Source organism: Sinohyriopsis cumingii, chromosome 16 (genome assembly GCF_028554795.1).
Source record: "Sinohyriopsis cumingii isolate HCF-2022 chromosome 16, ASM2855479v2, whole genome shotgun sequence".
NCBI lineage: Eukaryota > Metazoa > Mollusca > Bivalvia > Unionida > Unionidae > Sinohyriopsis > Sinohyriopsis cumingii.
Window position 1 is genome coordinate 84,214,750 of NC_142976.1, and position 25,752 is coordinate 84,240,501.

The following is a 25,752-nucleotide window of genomic DNA, read 5'->3' on the forward strand; positions in this document are numbered from 1 at the left end:
TAATGTGTTCCAGTCACTTTGGAAAATGTGAAAATCCATCAGCTTCCATCACTTTTATTTAAGTTTGGTACTGTCTTCCTTTGAAGAAAAGTTCTTTGCTGTTATTGAAAGATTGTGGTCGGCTTTCTTTGATGAAGGGTGCATGCGCATTGAAGTCACAGCTAAAGGACAATTTTGGAGAACCAAACAAATGCCCATTTCTTATTGTGGCGGCAACATCAAATAATTGTATTGCATGATTGAGACTGGTATTTTTTCCATTTGCTTCAAAAGTAATGTTTCCTTTGAAATTTCAGCAAACTTTTTTATCTGGGTACATTTTTAAAAAGGAATTGGCCGTTGTTTGGTCTATTCTAGTTACTGTCCCTCCATGCCTATTGAATAAACCAATAAGTAAGATGTGTTATTTTTATATATTTTTTTTACATTTGTGGTAGCAGCGTGATGCTGCTTTCCACGCATGTGTCTGAAAATTAATAAAGGGTCAACAGACGATAGATGCAGATATTTTGATGTCAGGGATTATTACAGAAAATATGAGTGTTCTGGAGGATTTAATTCTGAGTGAAAAAGAAGAGGAATTTTACTTACCATCCACATACAAATGTCAGTCTTTGTAAATATATTAATTATTAGCGAGTGGCCAAAAATCTGATGAAAGATAGATTATGAGACAATGCCTCATCCAGTTGACCTCCATTACCAGAAATGTCAACAACAAAAAAGCAGATATCTCACAGCATACAAAACTCATGCTAGATGTCAAGATAAGCAGATTATGATATAACAATGCACTGTTTAGATGGTTTGTCAATATGGACAAAGAATTTGTTTATGTAACAATATATAAATTTCAGTGCATTTTATATCCAGTTTGTGGCTTCCTTTCATGGGGCCTCTGAATTTATGCACTCCAAACCAGTGGTTGTATATAAAAGTTTAAACAGCGAACAATGTTGCCAGTAAGATAAAAAAAAGCCACATGGTATGTTTTGCAGCCAATAAGGAGAAACAATCCAAGTTTGGGTACTTTTAAGAAGAAAAAAATACTTTTTCATGTACAAGAAAAATACATATAAAATTTCAGGAGCCAAGCCACGATCGTCTTGTATTATTCATACGTGATCTCTTCCCCAAAATGATAACTTTTTACATTTTTTTTCGTAGTTTATAAGAAACATTTTTTTTTTGCACAAGTAAAATACATGTATATGAAATTTTGGGAGCCATGCCACAACTGTGTTATATACAAATTCCTGTTATAACGGAGAGCGCTATAGCGGGGTCACACTGTATTACACACATCAAACTGGCAATTGCAATATCCTCAACTTCTTTCATTTGCATGGAGAACAAAAAAACCTTAGATGTAAATAGTGGCCATTTTGAACTGGCCTTAAGTCCATGTTTGTTATTACAGCTAAATAACTTTTAGATGTCACAGTGACTCAATGACATAACTAATAGCAACAGAATATAACTAAATACAATAGATTCCATGTCTATATCCATTTTACTGTATATATTCATTTATAAGTCAAGTCCAACTGCAAACTACACAGACCCAGATCTGCCATTGTATAATGTGCTGGTAGATCTGGTTCTGTGCAGTTTGTTAGGAGTAATTAGTAGAACAAACAACATAGACCCTGATCAGCAGGGCTATGGCAGATCAGGATCTTCGTTATTTGCAGTTTGACTCTGCTTATAGGTGAGTATATAAGGTATTTCATGGACTGTAATATACTGAGGTGCATTGTAGTAAGAAAGTACTGTAGGGGTGTTTTATACATATTATTACTATAAAATAATGAATTGGAATCTATGAGCATACACTGATTGATTTTTACTGGGGCACCTCATAGTCAGGGACTACTGTATGTTATGTCTGTTTCACATCTTTACTGTTTAAAGTTTGATCCATATCATATATCAGTTCATATGGTATTTTTTGGGGAAAAAATGAAATTAAAATATTTGGATAAGGTACATTATTCCCTAATTGTAATGCTGGACATGGGAGTCATTAAAGTTGACAGCCTTTTGGGTGGTCACCTTTTATGGAGGTGTTTTTTTACATAGTATTCCTATTTAATGAAGAAATGGAGTCCATGATCATACTTACTTTATAAGACAGATTGCATTATACTGAGGTACCTCATAGTGAGGGACAACTGTATTTTTTACTAAATAACACTCTGAGGATATTGTTAGTGATATAATTATAAATAAAATTTGATTCAAATGGATGAATTTTAATTGCAATCGTAGCTCTACCTCTGAGAAAAGGCATACAATTTTGCTTACAGAATGAATGGTATTTATTGATCATAGTACATTTTACTTGTACTGGTTATATTTGAAATAAGAGAATCGTAAAAAAAATTAATCACAAATGTTTTCAGTTACAGCATTTCTCCTATGAAAACCACAGAAGGCCAATCTTGTCAAGTCTTAGAAAAAGGAGGGGTTGGGTTGCCTTTTGGATGGAGAAAGTTATTGAAATGAAATTTCAAAGATTTTGTAATAGATGCAGAAGGGTTTATCATTGGGAAATTTGTGGTACTTCATTTGTCTAAGGTCAGAAGAACACTGTTGGAATGTAGTACAGCATTCTCACATTGTTTCATCCAGTGGTATCATGGAATATTCACCACTACTTGCAAAATATGCTGTAGTCCATTGGTATGTTGATACTATTATTTGGTGTAGTGTCGAATACCACACAGAATTAAAGATAGTTTCATTTTTTACCATGCTGAACTTGGACTGCAAGTGTTATTCCAGCTGTTTAAAGGTTATACATTCCAATGCAGTCATTTTGCTATAATGTTTATTTTAATTATTTATATAGATACTCCAGTAAAACAGCCAAGTCCATTCTGGATACCATCCTAAACATCCAGCCAAAAGACAGCAGTAGTGGTGCTGGTGAGACAAGAGAAAGCATGGTTTATCGACTTTGTGACGATATGTTGGAGAAGCTACCAAATGATTACATTGACTTTGAGGTCAAGCAGAGGTTACAGAAAATGGGAGCACTGCAACCCATGAATATTTTCTTGAGACAGGAGATTGATAGAATGCAGTGTGTGATCAGTGTAGTTCGAACAACCCTAAATGACTTGAAGCTAGCAATCGATGGTACCATCATCATGAGTGAGAATCTGAGAGATGCCCTCGACAGCATGTACGATGCCAGGATTCCCCGAGTCTGGCAAAAGGTAGGGATATATCATTCTAAAGATGACAGAAATAAATAATTTTTATTTTATATTTTTAGACTTTTGCAAGGGGAAAACTGATAAAACTGTCTACAAGATAGTTACATACCTTTTTGATGTTGCCACCTTATTAGCAATTTCATTTCTGAAATGTCACATTCCGTGTCGCTACTTAAAATTGTATCAGAAATAAACCTTAGTATAAAGCATAGCCACTTGTTGGAGGAGGCCACTTCTTTCCAGAAATAGCTACTAGCTGTTCAACAAAGATTTTTCGGTATACATAGATACACATACATACATACATACATACATACATACATATGTGTGTGTGTGCATGCATGCGTGCATGCATGCATGCATGCATACATACATACATACGTGCGTGTGTGCATGCATGCGTGCATGCATACATACATACATAAATACATACATACATACATACATACATACGTGCATGTGTGCATGTGTGCGCGCATGCATGCATGCATGCATACATACATACATACATACATACATACATACATACATACATATGTATGGCACTATCTAATCAATGATCTTTATAATTGCAGCTGTCCTGGTACTCCATTAACTATAATTAATGATATTTTATGCTTATATATATCATGGGATTCCAGTACCCTTAATTAATGATCTTTATGATTGCAGATATCTTGGGATTCCAGTACCCTTGGTTTCTGGTTCACAGAATTGATTGACAGAAATGCTCAGTTCCAGTCTTGGTGCTTTGAGGGCCGACCCAACTGCTTCTGGATGACTGGCTTCTTTAATGCCCAAGGATTCATTACTGCTATGAGACAAGTTAGTCTTATACTATTTTTTCACATTCTGACAGTTCTGCCATATTTACTTATGTGCAGTACTTCCATTTTGTTGATGAGAACCATACTGTACATGCTCATGTTATAAACAAGGGATGTTTGTGTCAATAAGGTTGTATCAAAATAGTGCATATAAACACAAACAGGTTATTTTATGATGCAAAATCACATTATAATATGTTCTCATTAGCAGTTAACTAAAATGAAGTGAAATAAATTAAGCAGCAATAATAAAATACACCTAATTTAATGGTATTCATTATGATGCATAAGGAAGGCATCAGTATATTGAGGGGTCTTGTAGTGAGAGACTATGATATATTATAACAGACCTGGGTCTAATCATTTTGTCTTGTGGTCATTAGTATGCATTATCTATGTTGAGGCCACAGTACATGTATATAGTAATCTTCTGCTGTATATCTCTCTGTCCATCTGGCGTTCCATCTCATTAGGATTACTAGTCATGCAGTTACTTGATGGATTACCATGAAACTTGGTAAATATTGTTGTTGACACATGAAGAGTTATTTTCCTTTTTCTCATTTAATTATTGCTGTCTATGACATGATCTTCTTAGTGCAAGTGGCTCCAGTTTGTATGGATTGCCATGAAAAATGGTAAATATTATGATCAGCACCAAAAGATGTGCATATTATCAAATTACTGTGTACTTTACTTTTTAGAGGAGTTATTGCCCTTCTTTTACTTTTAGCTATGAGTATCACAGAATCTTCTGGACACAACTAGTCTTACAGATTTTAGTGGATTGCCACAAAACTTGGAAAATGCTATAATCATAATCTGAAGATGGCACATCGAGAAATCACTGTGCTCCATTGAGTTTTGTCACAGCTATTTCTCTTGTTGATTTGGAACCTGATGCAGTGTATGACAGAATCTTATGAACACCCCTAGTCTCACATATTTGATTGGTTTGCCATGGAACTTAGTACATGCTGTGGGCATCATTTGAAGATGCACATACTGCTGTATCACTTGGCTCTATCAATATTTGTTAGAGTTGTTGTCCTTTATGTCTTTCATTTGACTGTAAGACAAAATCTTATGAATGCAACTTGTAATGTAGTGTTTCATGGAACTTTGATAATCGTTCTGATTTTTGTACTAGTTATTGCCCATTTTCTTTTACATCTGGATTCATCTACATCTTGGGGCATTGGGAGTGAGATGTGTGTTTTTATTTAGCAAATTGCTTATAATTCCTATAGTTTAGAGTAAATATGAAAGGTGCAGTTTTATGGACTAATTTTTAAGCAGGTATATTGAGTAACTTTTGGCAGTATATACAAAGGTTCACACAAGTTTAGAAATATATCAAAAATATGGTAGGTTTCAAATTCCATTAATTTATTATTTAGAGGAACAAATTTGGCTTGTATCTTGCACATTTTAAGATTCTTCAAGAATTAATCACATTGAATCTCCAAGTAATTTGTATAAAGTCCATGTCAGTAACTGTTTTATCAGGCAGTATCAGAATATAACTTGTTTGTCATTTTTCAGGAGGTAACCAGAGCTCACAAAGGCTGGGCATTGGACACTGTTGTTGTACATAACGATGTTCTTAAGACTCTGAAGGATGACATTACACAGCCACCACAAGAAGGTGTCTATGTGTATGGTCTCTTCCTAGAGGGAGCTGGCTGGGATAAGCGCGGCAGCAAACTGATCGAACCCAAACCTAAAGTTCTATTTGAGTTGATGCCAGTTGTTCATATCTATGCTATCAACAGCACAAGTGGTTATGATCCAAAAATGTATGTCTGCCCCATTTACAAGAAACCACGCAGAACTGACTTGACATTCATTACCACTGTTGTTTTGAAGACTCATCAAAATCCAGACCACTGGACACTACGAGGAGTTGCCCTTCTGTGTGACACGAAGTAATTAACTGGCAGACAAGTAAACAATTCCCATTTTGCTGGGCAGCATTTTATGAAACTATCAAAAGTGACAATGTCAGCATACACTGAACAGTTCCAAAATATTGACATTTTGTTTTCAACTTTCATATGACTGGAAAAAATTTTAAACCTCTTTTCATGATAACTAGTTATACTTTTATTATTGTGATATTATAACCTAAAAATGGATCCGAAGTTAGCAAATTATATCTGTTGTCAAAATACTTTGTCAATATTCCTACCAGATTTGAGAACCATGTATACATTTATATTTATGTCCTCTTTTTATGCATGGACTAAAATTTAGCTGAGCTGGAATTATCCAGTCATAAATCACATAAATGTAATTATATCCCTAACATAAATTAATGTGATTACTCAATGTACTTTTCTGTTGCAACATACTTTCTATCTATACACTATCTTATCAAAGACATATAAATCAAATTTAAATACTTGGTATTTAATATCTTCTTATCTTATTAGGAAAAAAGGACAGAATAACTTGTCAGAATTAATGTAGAATAGCAATATTTGGTATTTTTATGTTAGAATTTATGCATTATTGTATCAATAGTGAAATGTCTTCATACATGTCCTTTTCTATATGAGCTGCGAATGTAGCCTTTATGTAGAAATTGAAATTTGGTAATGGGCGTTTTACATACCAGTCATAGTTCAAGAAATTAAATATGATTTAACTTAAGAGTTTTCATATTTCAATAAAGTCTGTGAGATTCTATTTTGATGTTTGATTAATTGTGTGATTTTTTTAATAATTGTTATAAACTTGTTATCAATTATTTCAACTTTGTCATCATACATATCTACATACGTGGTAAAAATGTAAATGTTTTCTATTTTTTTGGACTGAATTAAGAATAAATGATAAATCTAGGAGACAAAACATCTATTTTTGTTATGTAACAAGTATTCCTGTGGTTTCAGAAGAGCAAAAATTTAGTAAGTTCCAGAGTTGACAAATGAAAGAAAATTTGTGTCCAAATATTCTCATACTTGTATTCAATATATTTATAATACTTACCATATGTACTCTTGTTTAAGTTGATTCCAACTGTAAATAACATAGACCATGATCTGCCATCACATAATGCATAGGCAGATCATGGTATGTGTTGTTTGTTTCACTAACTACTCCTAACATACTGCAAAGACCAAGATCTACCAGTGCTGTAAGTATTTGGACTCAACTTTTCAGGTAGAATATATGGTATGTATGAATGTATGTTCTGTTTGATATTTGTCCTCATTAAAATTTGGCTTACTTCAAACTATAGGTACATGAGCTAGAAGATATGTAATCTTCAAGATTTTGACATCACCTAGTTTCACATTTTTAAAGTTATATATTTGCAAACACATTTGAAAGAGGAGTTATATTTCATATGGTATTATATATGTATTGCAAGTTAATTGTAATTTAATATGCTGCATATTTTGGGGAGAAATCAGAATGATGCAGAACTTAATATTGCATCTTTTCAGCAAAAGTGGAATTAAGGCTGTAAAGTGTAAATATCTGACATTTGACAATATTTATTCACTTTTATTCAAACTGGCCACATTTTTCTGATGCAGACAAAAATTATATAAATAAGTTATTAACTTTCTTAGTATTTACTGTATATAGTTCCTTATCAGTTGAGTCTAAATGCAAACAACATAGATCCTGTTTTGCTCTCATATTATATACTGGCCTTTATTGTTTGTTATATTTATTACTGATAGATCCAGATCTGCTTGCATATCATGAGAAGGCAAATTTGGGTCTGTACAGTTTGTAGTTGGACTTATAATCAAAAGTGTACGGTAATTCATCTTTATCACATGCATACACAGGGACTTTCCACTTTCCAACAATTCCATATTTATTCATTTTTATCTGTAATGTAATTCCGTCCAGTATATAACTTTTACTTCACATAAATGTAATTCATACATGTAGTTTATGAAATATTTTTTTCTAAATATCTCTACAACATGCCATTTTTGGCAGCACATAAATTTAGTTGTTAGTTCTTTAATGCATTGTTAGAATAAATAATTCATCTTCATTGCTGAATTTTATTTTCATTTTATGCTCAGTTACTAGCAAATCATAATTTTCTTCTTTCTTCTTCCACTGATTATTGTTGGCTTCTTTCTTCCATTGATAGTTCTTGGCTTTTTCACCTACTTATATTGCAAGACTTGTTGCTTCCCAAAAAATTACATATTTGTGATCATAACTACATGTATATACATGGAAACACCACTTAAACATGCTTCGCTCTAGCACAAATTCAAATTTGATAAGTTTTCGTTATAGCTTCAGAGTTTTTATCTAGTATGCTCCTTATTTCTAGATGCTACTCTCAGCAAAGCTGATCAATAAAAATAATTAAGTGACCAACACCTACAGCTTGCATGTCTTAATGTTTAATGTATTGTGTTTGTTTCAGACTTTTAATGTAGCTTTAACAATTTTTCAGTCATATTGCTATGATATCTGCATTTGGCAGTTTATAGTTTAATGTGATGTCTAGCACTGGGCCATTGTGCCACAGACATGTAGCATCTTGTCCCAACCAGTCACATTATCCTGACACCAGGCCAACCAATCTTAACACTAACATCTTAATGCTGAGTGCCAAGTGAGTCAGCTGCTAGTACCATTTTGTAAGTCTTTGGTATGACTCAGCCATGGCCCAAACCCATAACCTCCTGCATCTGAGGCAGACACTCTAATCACTAGGCCACCGGAGTAGTCTCTCCTCATGTTTAACAGAACAATTATTACTTTCACTGAGCATGGGGCAAGCTTAATTCATATTATGATATAAGTTGGCAGGTAGTAAAATTAATGTGTATTTTTTTAATCCACTCTCAGATCAACACTCTTATATGTATTGATCAAAGGTTCCATACAAAACCAGATGAAGATTGGAAACACAGAAATGCAATGATCATCAGGCAGACCCATATGTATGATGCAGGGTACATAGATGATAAGACCCATGCTGACAAAAAAAACCAGCCATTTCTACCTTCTCCTTAAAAATGCACACATCTGTTAAACCCCAGTAAATCTATCTCTTGCAACAACCACTCCAGAAAACAGAATTTGTTGATTGCCTTCTCAGAACCTTTTACAACAAATCTCTTCCAATATACAAGATATCACAAACTATCTCGGCTAAAATAATACAAACAATAAAACATAGTGATGATGGGATACAAGCTCATAAGGAAGCATCACAGTGTCACCACAAACTTAAGCCCCCCCACTTCCATAATTTGAAGATCATTATTTTTGTGTTTTGTGATCAGCATTATCTTAAAGTCAGTGTTCAGAGGCACCAAGTGACTCCTTTGTATGCTAGCATATTTATGGGAAGACTAGAGCAAAACCTAAGGAGAAAGCATCATACTGACCCCTAATCTGGTGTATATGTGTAAGAGCATAACTCCAGTGATTTTTGGGATTTGCAATAGTTCCTGTATACTCTATTCACATTGTAATGATGAAAATAGAGAAATTGAAATTGTATTACTAACCTCCTATCAAGATCTCTTACCCCCCCACCTCCAGCTGTCATCCTAAAGATATAATTCAAAACCTACAGTGTGGCCTGTGTATTCACATCAAACATATCTACTCAAAGGAGAAGACTCATAAGAATAGACTTAGGGAACTCCAAAGGTACTTAAAAAGGTGGCATACAAGATGAAAACTATAAATTTAACTTTAATGAAAAATAGAAAAATTAAGGCCATTGATACAGTCTCCCTTGGTACAAAGCTAAGACTGCCAACAATGTTATGCCTTTCATAACAAAATATCACCTAGATGATATCACTCAGACAATGGGGAGAAACTAGAATACTATTGATTACTCTGCATGACTAACTTACGGATGATCCAGACACATAAAATACCACCTTGTGCATGCTGAACTGAATTAAAAAGTTAGTGCACAAGTAGAAACGTACAACATAGTATGAAGACATGTCATTTCCTAATCTGCAAGCCAATGCCTGAGTGTATTACATTTAAGAGTTAATCAGCACTAAATATGTGCAGTATTAATGAAAGGTTAGGACATTTCATTAAAAAGCAAAATTTGTGCCACCCAATATGTTGACAAAACAGCTGACTTTAGAAAACAGGACCAACAATTACAAAAATCAGAAACAAGGTCAATACAAAAATTGACAATCATTTCAAGAGCAAGGTGTCCTCTCCAGTCCTTTGAAATTCTACCCAGTGAGTTCAACCATAAATGCAACCTTAAGTTTCAAGTAGTGGATAACTGAAGTTGTGCCATAGATGGCATCCTGTGTGACCTGAAGTTCTCATAATAATGAGGGTAGATGTTCCATAAGCAGTTCCATTGGATACCATTCTTCTGAACATTTAGTCTGTGTAACTGACTCACTGGGAGCTTACAGCTACTGGTATTGTGTGCATTTAGGCAGTACATACCATCTTGACTGTGTAAATTACATACAGTAATATTCATATGCATCACTTGTGCATGAATAGGTTCAATGAAATTAACAATGTAGATACTGCATTTTATGAAACGAAAGAAAGAAAAAAGAAAATGAGTAACACCCATTGGAAGCAATCCATTATAATGTTGTTTACCAGAAACTTGATTGGGGTAAATATCAGAGTCGTGCAAGATTCTGGTTCAATGAGATTGCTCCCTCAGATAAGCCATACACACCACTATACTTCTTTATAAGGTGGACCAGACTTGAATGCCTGTTCCGGTGAAAGGTCAAATGGACAGGCCATATTGGTTGAACTTTGTTGGGATAACTAGACCTACTATGGTGTGACATTCATCCCAATCTTCTAGTTTAGAGTATTCAGATTAGTTGTTGTTGGTTGAATGCTATTTCTCAGCACAATATAGGCTATGTAACCAGTATAGCTGGTGATGGAAGAACCAGGGAAAGCCTTGGGAAGAACCACTGACCCAGATGAAGCTACTGGCAAGCTTTCTCACATATCCACATTGGCCAAGCCCGAGACTCGAAACCATGCGGACAGAGGTGAGATGGCAGTGATTGGTAAAGACAAGTACTTTAGGCCACTCAGCCACCCAGTAGTAGTAGACATGGTACTATTAATTTGGTAAAATCAACATGTAATACAAAACTATTTTGATACAAGACATAAAGCATACAGTAAGCAAGGGTAAGAGGCACACATGTAAGAGAAAACTTACCATAATGCTCATTATACAGACACATGTAAGACAATATATATTCCATAACACATATTTTATTAAATTATATGAAAATCAAAAGATATAGAAAAATATAATCCAAGTTGTAATATGATTTTGATTACTAGGTCACTGTCAGAATCAGAAAGTCTGAATTATGTTTTGCTATCAATCTATACATCTTTTATCATGCTTGCAAGTTAGCAGGCAAGCTAGACTACCTATGTTTGCATCAACCTTTTCTCTTTTATAGAAAAGGCAATAATGATGGAGTTTTACTCTTTGATAATAACGAATTTATTCTAATATTATATGTCATCTTCTAAACGATACTGTAAGAACTGAAAATAATATTGAATGGCAAATAGTTTTCATTTATTATATTACTCATTATGCTTGCCTTTTATTGATTAAAATTTTATGAGTTTTTTTATTTTACACCATATTTGGAATTGAATTTACTTCAACTGTTTCCTTTCTGTGGTTGTTTCTAGGACAGCAGAACCTACATTCATCAGTAGTAGCTTATAATGTCATTACAAGTTGACTGTTTTTTAAAATGTAGCATATATTCCAAAACAAGAATAACACAAATATATTGTTAATGATTACATTTTATTTGAATCAGTGTTAGTCTTTTCTTGTCATGTGAGTAGGCTATGCCGTGTTTGTTGTCTTAGTTTGTAATACGCTTCTTACTCTTTTCTTAATTTATCTGTGTTGACTGTTTAAATTCAGTAATAATAGTAATAATAATAATACTTTATTCAGTAATTTAGTCCACCAGCCCATATTACAAAATGCAATACAAGTAAATATAATGTGTGCTATGGTTTCAAGAAGATAAATATGGTGTTTATCATGAGTATAGATACATAATTTCTAATAGAGAGTGCATTACTTTATAAAGATGTTACTGCCTCAAAGTATATTATTCTTATGAACGTTTACAAATTTTTTACAAACTATGTGGATCTTTTAGCTTTTGTAAAGTTACCTTCTCTGGTGATATAGGTTTTTAAGATTTGTTCTCTTCGCTCATGTTTCTGCCACTTGACTTAGAATTTTTCTTTGAGATTTGCATTATTTTTGCCTTGAAATTATAATTTTTCTAAATAGTTATTCACGTAAGAAGGCGTTGCCATTCTTGTTTCAAGTTGTGTTCCAACTAAAGCTTATGGTCCCACTCCTTATCATTTTTGGCCATCATTATCTAGGAGAAGATCGACCACAGTGTTATTGCCAGGATCGAACAATAAAACAAACTATGAAATTAATCGATGGAATAACAGAGATCTGAGCACAGATACAAAACAGAATAACTTAAGCCCTAAAATACAACAATTTAATCAATTATATAAACAAAATGAAATCGAACAGGACATTTTCTAGCACAGTGACTAAAGAAAAACTAAACATACATGGTTCAAACAAAACGTACAAAAACAGAGAATGTCATTTATCTCATCACATGTAAGATCTTTAGACTTCAGTATGTTGGAGAAACTGAAAAGCTACACAAAAGGATCAACCTTCATAGATCTGATTGGATGACAAAGAAGCTGTACAGAAGCCCGGTCGCAGTACACTTCTCCCCTGCCACACTTTCTGTGATATAACACTTATTGCAATTGCTCACAACCCCAACTGAAGTTCCCAAACCAGGAATGAAAAGGAATCTTATTGGATACGCCGCCTTAGGACATTGAAACCAAGAGGTTTAAACCAAGAAGACTAGAAAAAGACAACCATGCACAAATAAAATTATATTTTGCAGCCGACACATTTTCTATTAAATAATTCTTTAAATTTGCTTAATAGTCTATAATGACCACTATAACAATGAAGTATCTGGTATATAATTTGCGCTTACATAAATTTACGTAAAATAACAGATGTCCTTATGGCTCATCGATTTCTAGGTCAATACAAATATTTTCCAGTATCAGCAACAAGTTGAAATAAACTAGTTGAAACATAATGAAGTTAACAGTTTCATTCCTGTAGAAACAGCCATGTAAACTTTTGCAAACATAACTGTTTCTCTGTTTTATATGTTTGCCTTATGTTTTGTATTTGCCTTTGAAAAAGACTCATTATAGAGTCAAAAGCGCTCAAGCTAGTTAGATACTTGCTTCGGACTGTTCGTTGTCAGTTTATTGCATATATATATATATATATATATATATATATATATATATATATATATATATATATATATATATATATATATATATATATATATATAGTAACAGCAGCCATATTGACATATTTCATGAGGCATCAGCATCATGGGAACAAATCTGATAAACCATCAAACCAGGATGATTTCTGTCAGATTTTTGTTATAGAACACTCATGAGCCCAATTTAAGAAGACTTTGCATAATGGTTTTCTATTTCTATAAACGATGACCATAGTGAATGATAGGGCAGATCAGGAATCGTTATTCAGATTTGAAAAGGTCTTATGCTAGAATGTCCATTGTAATATCATGCATAAAATGGTTAAACTGTATTTTAGATGATGATGTAAATAACAATTGTGGAAGCACGAAACGGTGAATGACCATACCTTAAAAGTACTATAGAAAACACTACTATAGAATAGTCGATATTTTGTTCTAACCGATACGGTTATGAACGATGTATACTGAAGTTCGACATTGGTTGAAGAATCTATCCATGTTTACAGTATTTTTTCAGGTTCCACAGTGTAAATTCTGCCTAATTTATTTGCTAGATAACAAATGGCAAATTATTTTGTATGATTCTTTTTCTCCTTGATTCAAGGGGTTTCTTGACTTTGCCCTTGCTAGATCGAGAGGAGTTTTTGAATCATTGTCTTTGATTTGGATATCTGCTCCTGCAGAAACTAAATTGCTAACAATATTTAGATGTCCATTTTCCGCCGCAACGTGTAATGGGGATTTCCCTAAATCATTTTGTCTATTTAAAATGTCTATGTTCGTTTGTAAGATGTACTTGACGAACTCCACTCTTCCCAATCTACAGGCCATATGGAGAGTAGAGTCTCCGTAAGGGAGAGAAGATTGCGGCTCTTTTGTGAGGTTGTACAGAAACTTGAAGATTTCCAACCGTTTCAGTCTTAATGCTACATGTATCGGGAGCTCTTCCTTTCTAGAAATGGCGTCCATAACAACGCCGTGTTGGTGGAGTTTCTGAATCATGGAAATGTCTCCTTTTTCTACGGCAATGTGTAATGACGTATTACCCTCGGTGTCTGGAGAACCAAGATGAATATTGTACTTAAGCAACAAATCGAGTAGTTGTGTATCTCCTTTTTCCGCAGCAATTGCATCAACTGACGCAGCTAGTGCCCTTGCTTTCAGCAGAGCTTCTACCAAATGGTAGTTACCTTTCCTTGCTGCCATTGTGATGACAGGAAATAAATGCGCTTTTTCTTCAGCATCACTTGTACGATATAATTCCAGAATCCACTTTACAGCCAAGTCTCTCCCATTTTCACAGGCCATAAACAATGGTACGCGAGACTCGTTATTTTCATTGTCCCAGTCCCCTCCATTTTGGTGAAGAAACTCCAGTAAGTCAACATTGCCTGTTTTAGCGGCCCAGTGAAATGGAGTGTTACCGTCAACATCTTTTTCGTTTACATTAGCACCATTCTGAATAAGGCTCTCAGCGACTATCACATTATTGGCATAGTGGAGAGGAACCCTACAATATTTATCTCGTGCATGTACCATAGTTCCATGACATTTAATGAGCTGAGTAACAATATCAGCTCTACCTTCTCTTGACGCTAGATGTATTGCCTTGAGACCATCGGGACACAGGTATTCGATGTCAACATTTTTAGAAAGAAGCTCCCGCACAAATTCTGATTTTCCCTCTTCAACTGCAAAGTGTAATGCATTTCGACCCTCACTGTCTACACAGTTGATGTTAATTTCATTATTTAAAACCAAGCGAAAGAGGTCTAAGTTATCCATGGAAATAAATTCATGTAAAAGCGGCATTTCTCCGAGAGGATGGAAATTAATGTTGGCTCCAATCCGAATAAATCCCTCTAAACATCCTTGTACATTGTAGGTTGTATCTGAACCTCGGCTTCGGTGGAGAAGCATCAGGCGCAGAGTTTTGTCTTTATCTTTTGATGGTATCTTTTTCATATCAGGCGCACTCAGGAGTAGCATTAGGACGGAGTCATTCTTATTTTTGACTGCGAACTTCAGACCCTTTGCCAATATGTGGGTTTCAAATACGTCCCACTTCTGGAGAAGAATGCCACATGTGTTTGGCACATTTAACATGCAACATCGAAGGAACAGTTTCTCCAGTATTTCTTTGAACCACGAGTTCATTCTGTCCTTTTGTGTGCTTTCTCTAGGATAGAGAGACAATCTCATCAAAATTTTGTCTGCAAGGTTTACACTGCTGTCGCACTTTGGACCGATGAACTCATATTGTACGCATGTTTCAAGGATTCCGTCTTCGCTCTCATGGTCTTTGGCCTGAAGGATATTGTCTATTTTGCCTTCTCTGACGACATGTTGAACAAATGCATCTGCAAATACGCGTTTTCGGAGAACAACATGTTCAACCACCTGTTTAACACAACCTGATAGACAAATTGATGTCAACCGTTGAAACACAATGGTACGAATAAAAATATCAGACATGTCAAATTCGTATGCTGGGCCATTTAAAGAAGATACAGGGCAAATGAATCTGCAAAAGTCTTCATCTTTCAGCTGCTGGATCAAAACAAACGGATTTTCTCTAAGGAAAGCTACCATTGTTTCAGCTCTTACTTTGGGACCAGAGAAAAGATAAAAGTTGAATCTGTCCTTTGTTATGTAGGACCCTTCAAGGGAAGAAACTCCTAGCTCCAAATATTCCAACATGCTCCCTCTGAATCTACGTTTATCAGCAAATTCCAACAGTAAGTTCATTAGAGGTGCTGGAACTTGTGCCATCGTGACTCTGTCTATCTTCTCTTGAAAAACATTGTCCGTACTTAATATCATGGTGCCAAGCATTTGAAGCATTTCCTCTAGGTTCATACCACGATCATTTACGAAAACAGCCAGCAAGGTAAAAGCCCGCCGTACATCAAATGGATGATGAGAAACAATCATTCGCTGAATTTCACGAACTCCTTCGTGAGATGGATCGCTGAAAAAACTCAGACCTTTTGAATGGGTCGATCCAGTTGCAACAAATTTTTTTGCTTGCTTTGGAAATCCCATTGATGTAGCAACATCAACGCAATCGTCCACAAGTTTATGCAAAACATTTGATTCTGAAATTTCAGCCGTGACTTGAGAATTTACCAACTGTCTTAATACAACAGAATAGTTGTTTTTAATCCATTGACAGGTGTCCGCCTTTGAAAGGTAATTGCTTAGGATCTTTACCATAGTTCTGTTTGAAAGCTGATGTTTTGTGCATGAAAGATCAATGACATAATGTTCCAAGGTTTGTATATTCGAATCTACCGTGACCATTTGATAATAAATTGTTTTGGGCATTGTAAGAATGATGCCTTTCCTTTTTTCTGCACACAGTAAAATACTGCCAAAATACAAGTCCCATTTGTGTAACATATCAGTATCTAATGCATCTTTACCAAAGACATCTTCCAGACAAACCACGAAATCCTCGTCCATGTTGATGCAATCGTCCCAGTCTGATATATCGTAAAGAATATAAGGTGTACCTTCGCGGAGAGTTTTCATCCTTTGTTTCATTAACTTATATGACATCCACTTTCGTCCGTCTCCACTTTCTCCAATTATTATAACAATATTTTTCTCAGATAAAATCTGTTCCGCGAGTTGAATCCCTTCTCTTCTAACGAAGATATCCTTCAAACGAGCATCTCCGATGATATTTGATGAACGCACTAAAATTGAACAAGTTAATCTGGTGTTACTAGGGGTGAGATGAAATTGGTAATTCAGAATTTGTAAGTATAACTTTAATGCAAGAGACAATAACAAAGACTTTCAATAATGTATTGAAATGTACCTATATGTATGTATGTATGTATGTATGTATGTATGTATGTATGTATGTATGTATGTATGCGTGTGTGCGTGCGTGCGTGCGTGCGTGTGTGTGTGTGTGTGTGTGTGTGTAACTGTCTGCTTATGTATTCATTGACGGAAAACTACAGAATCTACAGGTAAAACACGATTCATTATATTTCTTTCCTTTTAAACGTTTAAACATTTCTCAATGGGCAAAATATAAATGCTAGAAACTACAGCCTCTATAAAAAAATACATTAGAATAATTGGCCAAAACCTTTACATATTTATTCAAGGAACCGGTCTGAAATACAATTTTTAAAAAAAATATATTTCCAAAACCTTCAAAAACTTGCGAAGTTACCTGCTATGTTGTTTCTCTTTATATTTGCCGTAGAAATATTATCTGTAAAATATATGTAAACATATTAATAAAAGACAGTTTTTCTTGTATGCATGTATGTACTTATTTATGTGTATGTATGTACAGTGAAACGCAAGTTAGGAGACAAGTCCATGCAACCCGAGGATACTAGCTGGCAGTTTACGTGTACTTCATGGAGAAGTATCGAATGTATTCGTAGGACACGTCATATTCTACACCGCTTAAATGGTCCAAAAATAAAGTCTGAATCAAATGTTTGTTGTTTTCAAATTTGACTTTGATTCTGATTAAATACAACAGAAAGATCAGCTATGTTCACTTGCTGCGTTTTTCAAGTCGTTCTGTATCATGTATATATGTTAACATACATTAATTGGTATGTAAGAATTTATTAATTTTCAACAAAACCGCTTCTTTTTCTTTTTTCTTTCATGTAAAGAAATGTGTTTACATCTTTTTATGAATCAGCCAGCAGCTGAAAAACTAGGTAAAATATTTGTAAACCCATCACAGATATAATACTGAAGACCGGTATGTACCCATATTGTTCATAATATTGTACTGCTTGATTTGTATGGAATGTCAGCATTTGTTACAATCATACTGTACGCAAACTGTAAATTTAGATTTGCACGAATTTATCTTCCTGATATAAACTTTCACACATTTAAAAAAAAACTTATAAAAACAACGAAATATACATTTGTAAGGCCTCTGCTTTCTTCGATGTGAGGAAAAGTTACTCACAGTTTTCATCTTAGTTATTATATAAAGTAGGTTTATATAAAGGTGGATAATCTAATATTAGTTATAAAATCTAACACACACATTTCTTTTAAGGAAAACTGAAAGTTAATATTGAACCAGATACTTACACATGAATCCAACAGATGAAAGTGACTGCTCTGATCCCACTCGATCTATAACAAAAAGACGTTTATTCTCAAATGTAAGGTATACCAGAAGTTAACTGGAATATTATTTTCTTCGATTTGTACTCCTGCTATATCTAGCAAACTGTTGTTGTTGTGGGATTTAACGCCATTTTTCAGCACACGATAGGCTATGCATGGCGGCCAGTATTAATGGTGGAGAAAGAACCCGGGAAAACCCCGGGAAGAACCACCGATCCACGAGAAGCTGCTGGCAAACTTTCTCACATACCCACATTGGCCGAATCCTAGACTCGAACCCACGCAGACAAAGGTGAGATGGCAGTGATCCGTAACTGAGAGCGCTTTAGACCACTCTAGCAAACTGTACTTTACAATTTTATGTTTTGCGATCAGTGTATGTAAGTCGTGTGCAATATATCAAACAATGAAAGATATCCTAAAGAATTGTTTGTCTTAATTTTGGTTAAAATTCTTATATATATATATATATATATATATATATATATATATATATATATATATATATATATATATATATATATATATATATATGTGTGTGTGTGTGTGTGTGTGTGTGTGTGTGTGTGTGTGTGTGTGTGAGTGTGTGTTATTTGCTAGAGTTTAATATTACAATAAAAATAACATGTAAACCGAAAATCTCGTACACCTAAGTTTATATTTGTCCATACTGTCATGGTATTAGTAAGCCCGAGTAAAAATGTGGTGAAACTCTCTTTCTTAAAACATGGGATATCTTTAAATTAAAGAGTGCTTAGAATTTTGGCTACTCAATTTCTGTTTGTCTTTTTTTAATAATTTTAGATTATGTAATCAAATATTTCCATAATGTTCTGTTGTTTTCACTAATTTATAGCTTGTGTGCTAAATTTATGAGTCAACACCAATGATGATTGGGAATAAGTCAGGAGAAAGAAAGAAGAAATAAGGAACGAAAGAAATATAAAATGATAACATTTCCGCATGCATTTTATTTTCTTTTCGCCTGTGCATTGACGAATAGTATCCTAGTGTGATTTTGATTTCTAAGTATAGGATGAATACGATACTTTTATTAGTCATATATCTAGCTGGCTGTATTGTTATAAACACGATTTTGTTTAGGAAAAGGGTAGATGCGTTTACTCATGAATAGATGTTAAAGTGCATATTGTCTCTTTTGTTTATTTTTTTATAACTTCGTAGTTTGCATGCATATCTACACAAGTATAATTTTATTCAGTTTTAATCTTACATTTTTCTTTAACACTTTTAACAAAAAATAATACTAATACAAATAATAACGCTTTTATTTTAAGAGGATCACTAAGTTATATTTAAGTAAATCCACCTTCAGGCTCTGTATCCTATACAATATTTACGGCAAACACAAACAAAATGGTAACATCTCATCTACACATATAAATGTACATTCTTGCCTTCCAACATACACACTTGAACTCGTTGTGTCACATTATTAATGTAAGCATATGACGAAGATGTTAAACAAATTTACTTACCGTCCTTTACTTACTGTTGTTGTTGTTGTTGTGGGGATTAACGCCATTTTTCAGCACACGATAGGCTATACATGGCGGCCAGTATTAATGGTGGAGGAAGAACCCGGGAAGACCCGGAAAGAACCACCGACCCACGAGAAGCTACTGGCAAGCTTTCTCGCATACCCACAGTGGCTGAATCCGAGACTCGAACTGGCGCAGACAGATGTGAGATGGCAGTGATCTGTAACGTAGAGCGCTTTAGATCACTCGGCCCTCCCCCCCCCCCTTTACTTGCTTATAAGAAGAGTTCAATTGCAAACAGCACAGGCCCATATCTGCCATCGCACAATGCGCCGACAGATCTGGGTCTGTACAGTTTGTTAGGAATAATCAGTAGAACAAATAACACATACCCTGGTATTGCAGGTGCATTATGTTATGGCAGATCAGTATTTTTGTTGTTTGCTCTTTGAATAGTCGTATAAGCGAGTACATACGGTATACCTACGTGAAATCAACCGGTACAACAACCAGTATATACTAGACATATCAATTTTAAGGTGTGGCCCTAAACACAAAATGCACACTAAGTGTGATATACAATCTATTGTAAGTTGACTACAATCCGGAATACCGGTACACACGATAGGATTGAAACAATAGCACATACCCCTTTAAATTTGTATGAATTGAAAACGTATGTATTCTGTAACAAAGACTATATGCAGTCGCTGACTACAATTATAGTTGGACACAGTCAGTATGGTCCACGGTCACCAACTCAGTCAAAGTTACGTTAACAAAGTATACGGAATGCAGCATGGTTGAAATGAAGAAACTAGAAGTAATATGTATCAGATGTAAATCATTTGCACACAGAATGTTATGCATTAATTTATTATTTTGTTTTATACATTTTTTCCTAGCTATACTATGCAATCGTGTATTAGACTGATCTATAGAAGAATTCCCAAATATAACAAAATATCACACGTTTGTTCCCACTATCCTTAAATCTTGAAACAGTGTTTGCCGCCATCCTCATGGCATGCAGAGAGAACGCGGGATGGGAGTGAGAGTGGAGTGATAAATAAAGTGGTTTAATATAGCAACGGTATTATTTATTTATATATTTATTCATTTATTTATTTGTAATTTATTTTCGTATTATTGACGATTTATTGTGATACAGACTGATAATAGAAAACCGAAAATGTCAAGTGGTTCTACGAAATCGCAACCACAAAAGTTAGCCATCATACTTACCCTGATTTTCACACTCGCTATGGATTATCTGGAAGGATTTACAGCTCTTGATATTATAAAAGATACCAGGACCTGAAAAGAAATTATATATATATATATATATATATATATATATATATATATATATATATATATATATATATATATATGAAGGGAGGGATAACACGAAATGATACTGAAACACCCACATAAGTGATACATGAATCGAAAAACTTGGAGATTTGATGGGACGTTTTGGAACGAAAATTTTAAGAAAACAAGTTTAATTAGTGTCTCAACCACATTTTCTGGACATAAATTTATAGTGACTGTTTTAATTTTTGTGTTCTTGACTTGCCTTACTCGAGCATGTTTATAAAGTATTAGAAAATAAATTTAATGATGTACGATACCAGCGGGTACACGCTGAATATACTTTATCCCACACAAGTTGACCGATTCGTGATGTCCATTATATAGAGAACCACAATGATACGACTGTGGTCGGAAAAAGTGTATCTTTACAGTGAATTTTGTTACGGAAGAAAAATGCTTACTTACAGCTTGGAGACCGCTTGCATCGGTTTCCTTGACCTCCAGTACCTTGTTCATCTTTTGAGGGAAAATCTCTTCCATTATTCTGTTCTAAACTTTCTTCCGTTATTGCTTGACTTACATCAGAATATGACCATCTCGTAGGCGAAGCGTCTCGTCTGTTCGGCTGTTTAATCTTTTTCATTTCTGTTTATCTTTTATGCATCTTATTATCACCTCTCATTAAAGATGTTAACAAACTTGACTCCATTCTATTGGATTAGGTTCAAGTGTATCATCCTCACAATTAGTATTAATTTCACTATGTGTGCTGGCAGTTGCATATTGAATAGGCCTATATTCCTCGGGTCTGAGCTTTAACCTCGAAGACTTCTTAATTTGTCGATAGTCTGGCTCAACGTTTTCTCTTTAAATTTGTTTTCTTTTAAATAGTATGCTTCACTATCTGGGTCCTTTGTTATATTGTTCTTGGAGAACTGATATTGCAACTTTTTGAGGTGAATTGGACTTCGTGAATTTGAAGACAACTTTGTGCTTCGTGATTTCTTCCGAAGAAACTTTTGAAGGGACATTAAATTTCCCAGCGTTCTGATTGATACGTTTTACGCGTATCCCAGAAATATGATTATTGCTGATGGGGTGCCGATTTTTGAAACATCTTCCATGGACTCTTTACTCAGAATTCCATCTGGAACTGACATAGATACATCATCATGTGTATGCTAGTTCGTTTCGTCTTCATTATTGATCGATGTTTTTACCAAACGTTCTGTGTTTTATGAAGACTTACGAATTCTTTCTCCTTAACCATAATATTGTCATTCAGAGGTCAGCTGCCTTAATGTATATTTTGTAGTAAGTGTAGCAACGATCTTATGGAAATCTGACATCACTATCCATCTAAAAAAATGTATGTGACTTCTATAGACATCGACATTTATATCGTCGCTAATACTAATTTCTGACGCAGTGAATTTTTCCGTTAAAATAGATTGTTGGTTGTTTGATTTTTTTTGTTTGTTTTTGTTCTCCGTTCTTTCAAGCACACTATATTTATGGTTGTATGCACATCCAATTCTTCCATAGCCCTGAAAAATACTGGCGTCAAAGAATCACTATATCTAAAGCAACTAAAAGTATTGGCTATTAATATTTGATTCCACATTACAGTCTCTAAATTTCTTTAACTTTTCATTTGCTGTGTATAAAAAAATATATGCGGTCATGAAAGCCAGACACTTTGATTCTCCCGTGTTGATCTTTATAATTTATCCTCACTGTCTGTAAATCCAATTAATTCGACATTTTTACGTTTGTTAAAACAAGAAGTTTTTTTAATATTTTCAGCAGACATTGCTTAATAAAGCATCAAATATATTTTGCTCTTCAGTTTTTTTTATCCTAATTCTGAAGGCTTTGAGTAATAGAGTCCAGCAATAATTCTCATAATCTGTTGTTGATGAATCTATTCAAAGCTACCTGTATGACATTTGTTTATAATTGGAAACATCTAGAATGCCTAGTTTCTATTAGCTTTCTTTTATGGCAAACACTCTTTAAATGTGTATTTCATTCTAGTGATGTACATATATACCAGTATTCAAGATAACCAAATGTTAAATTCTTCTCCGATCAGTACCTTTCATTTGCGACCTGTTATGCACTGTCGAGTTTTTGTGTCCAAAAATGGATTTAATTCCTCGAGTTTTCAAGTAAATAGTGAATTAGAACAGGAAGGAAATCAACAAAGCAGTTTATCCGTAGAAAAAGCGCTCTTTCAGAATTATTTTCGGAGTTGGAGGAGCATGTAGTGGTCAGCTATTAAATTTAACGGATGTAGGCCAAAACATGTTTAGAGGTAAAATATAGGGTGGCGGCAAGTGCCCCTCCCCATGTGCTGAAGTCTATGTATACAATCACTTGTTTGGTGTAAAACAGATAGATAGATAGATAGATAGATAGATAGATAGAGAGATAGATAGATAGATAGATAGATAGATAGATAGATAGATAGAGAGATAGATAGATAGATAGATAGATAGATAGTGAAGAATCTTATACTTATATCATGCTTGCTTTAAAACACGTTTGAACGTATTTAAAATATGAGATTGTTTTGTACACAAATTAAACAAGTGATTTAACTTCAGGTATGTGCTCGGCGAAACGACAGATCGAAAATTGTATAGGGCACCTGTAATTGCATGAACAGACCGTAACTACTCTAAATCATGGCTGTATTGATTAATTTTGATTCACAATGAATGCATTCTTACCTTTTGCCATCCACGTTCCACTATTCCACGCATCAACTCACAGCTGATATATCTGGCCTTAAGACATTCTTTACCTTCCCCAAATAAAGCTCATTCAGACATGTATAAACACCTTTCATAAAAGGGTATCGATTGACATGCGGTCATCGTTACGGTCAGAAGTATTTGAAATAGAGGTTAGCGTAGACGTGCTCATTTGGTACTATCATATATGAAGAGACTTGAAGGAAGAAGAGAGAAACACACACAGAATGAAACTGCATATTACCTTTCTTTCTTTTTTCTAGGAAGGTAGCGTTCTCACCAGAAAAACAAAATGAATACGGTTGCGTATCAGCTAGGTAAGTTATGATAGTGTCATGTATCTAATCGTGTCGCAATTTAGTTTCATTCTTTGAGAAAGATCTGTTGATCAATATTCCACAAATACCTGTAATCGTCTGCTTCAGAAATAAACTCTTCAAAGGAAGTTAGTTAATCTTGTTGTATATACAGTTAAATGTATACAGCAGTGGCGAAATGTAAGGGAGTTAATTCAATATGGTAATCTAGAATATCACTCACATACATATTCTTATCACAATATTCGTAAAATTTAAAACAAACTGATTGGAAGTTAGCAACTAGCCAGCTGTCAAGATGAAAAGATAGATCCTATCAATGTTTTAAGAAATAAAGTCAGCCTTTTGTTTTCAAACTGAAGCGAGTAATCACGTAATATCACAACACTTCTTGCTGTTCGGAGGAATAGACAACTTTACTAATGTTTTGCCCATAATAAAGGACTTTAAAAATATATTTTGCTACAATTTGTCTGCTCCGTTACGGATCAGTGCCATCTCACGTCTGCGTGGGTTCGAGTCCCTGATTCGTCTAATGTGCTACAATTTGATTGCATTAACATTAGAAATTCATGATGAATCAGACTGTTATCTTCTGAGCACGAGAAGTACCGGGATACATCTACGATCTGTAAATTTCACACATGGCTACCCATGTATGCGATTTTCCGTCTCGTACCTATAAATACTTTAGTTTGTCTTTTTACCATTACTGTACCAGGATACAATGTAGAACAAAACGTTACGGTCAGAAGTATTTGAAATAGAGGTAAGAGTAGACGTGCTCATTTGGTACTATCATAGCAAGCAGAATATCTCAAAAACGGCTTGGATGGCAACTATTTTTAATTCCATCAAGCTGTTTAATACTCGTTGTTTTTGTTTTTTAAATTAACACAGAGAGAAAGATCTTATACTTGCATTGCGAGTATCACTGTGTGCGAAAATTCTATCTTCGGGCATGATAAATGCATGTGTAAATTTGGGAACTGGGGTGCATACACTTCTTTCGCTAGGATATTCCATTGATTTTGTCAGAGCAAATGAACGAGATTCTTATGTTTTGATTTATTTTAGCTTTAAAAAATATGGACCTTTTTTTTAACTCACAGGTGTACTATATTTTTTTTAATGAATTTTTATATTAGGCAGGTGGATATCGCTTCAAATTTGTGCATAAAACATGCCCCTTGTACCGTTAAGGACAACTGGTATTTTGTTTTTACTAGACAACATCAGTTATTATGTTCTGTTTCGTTGCATGTATGTAAGTAATTATTATGCATACGACTTACTATA

General features: G+C 34.4%; 2 protein-coding genes across 8 annotated transcripts in view; one reads left to right on the plus strand and one right to left on the minus strand.

Moving 5' to 3' along the window:
- LOC149780919 (dynein axonemal heavy chain 5-like) overlaps positions 1-8,075 on the plus strand; it is a 199,854-nt gene extending 191,779 nt beyond the window's left edge. For all 4 annotated transcript variants that reach the window (XM_089938013.1, XM_089938014.1, XM_089938017.1 and 1 more), the window contains 3 exons: positions 2,855-3,224; positions 3,897-4,049; positions 5,597-8,075. In XM_089938013.1, coding sequence (XP_089794139.1) covers positions 2,855-3,224; positions 3,897-4,049; positions 5,597-5,983 — 910 coding nt within the window. In that variant the 3' untranslated portion in view covers positions 5,984-8,075. The remainder of the gene's footprint in view (positions 1-2,854; positions 3,225-3,896; positions 4,050-5,596) is intronic.
- Positions 8,076-11,276: 3,201 nt separating this feature from the next.
- Positions 11,277-24,524, minus strand: LOC149780920 (uncharacterized). Of its 4 annotated transcripts, none has more exons than XM_089938018.1 (6): positions 24,381-24,524; positions 21,843-22,924; positions 21,303-21,374; positions 18,517-18,561; positions 17,621-17,662; positions 11,277-17,129 (listed from the first exon to the last, which is right to left on the minus strand). In XM_089938018.1, exons 2-6 carry the CDS (start codon positions 22,018-22,020, stop codon positions 13,972-13,974), a joined length of 3,495 nt encoding a protein of 1,164 aa, XP_089794144.1. In that variant the 5' UTR covers positions 22,021-22,924; positions 24,381-24,524; the 3' UTR covers positions 11,277-13,971. The 4 variants fall into 4 exon arrangements, with proteins under 4 accessions (XP_089794144.1, XP_089794146.1, XP_089794145.1 ...); XM_089938020.1 differs by having other exon boundaries at positions 21,839-22,924; XM_089938019.1 differs by lacking the exon at positions 24,381-24,524 and adding an exon at positions 24,113-24,250.
- Positions 24,525-25,752: the final 1,228 nt, after the last annotated feature.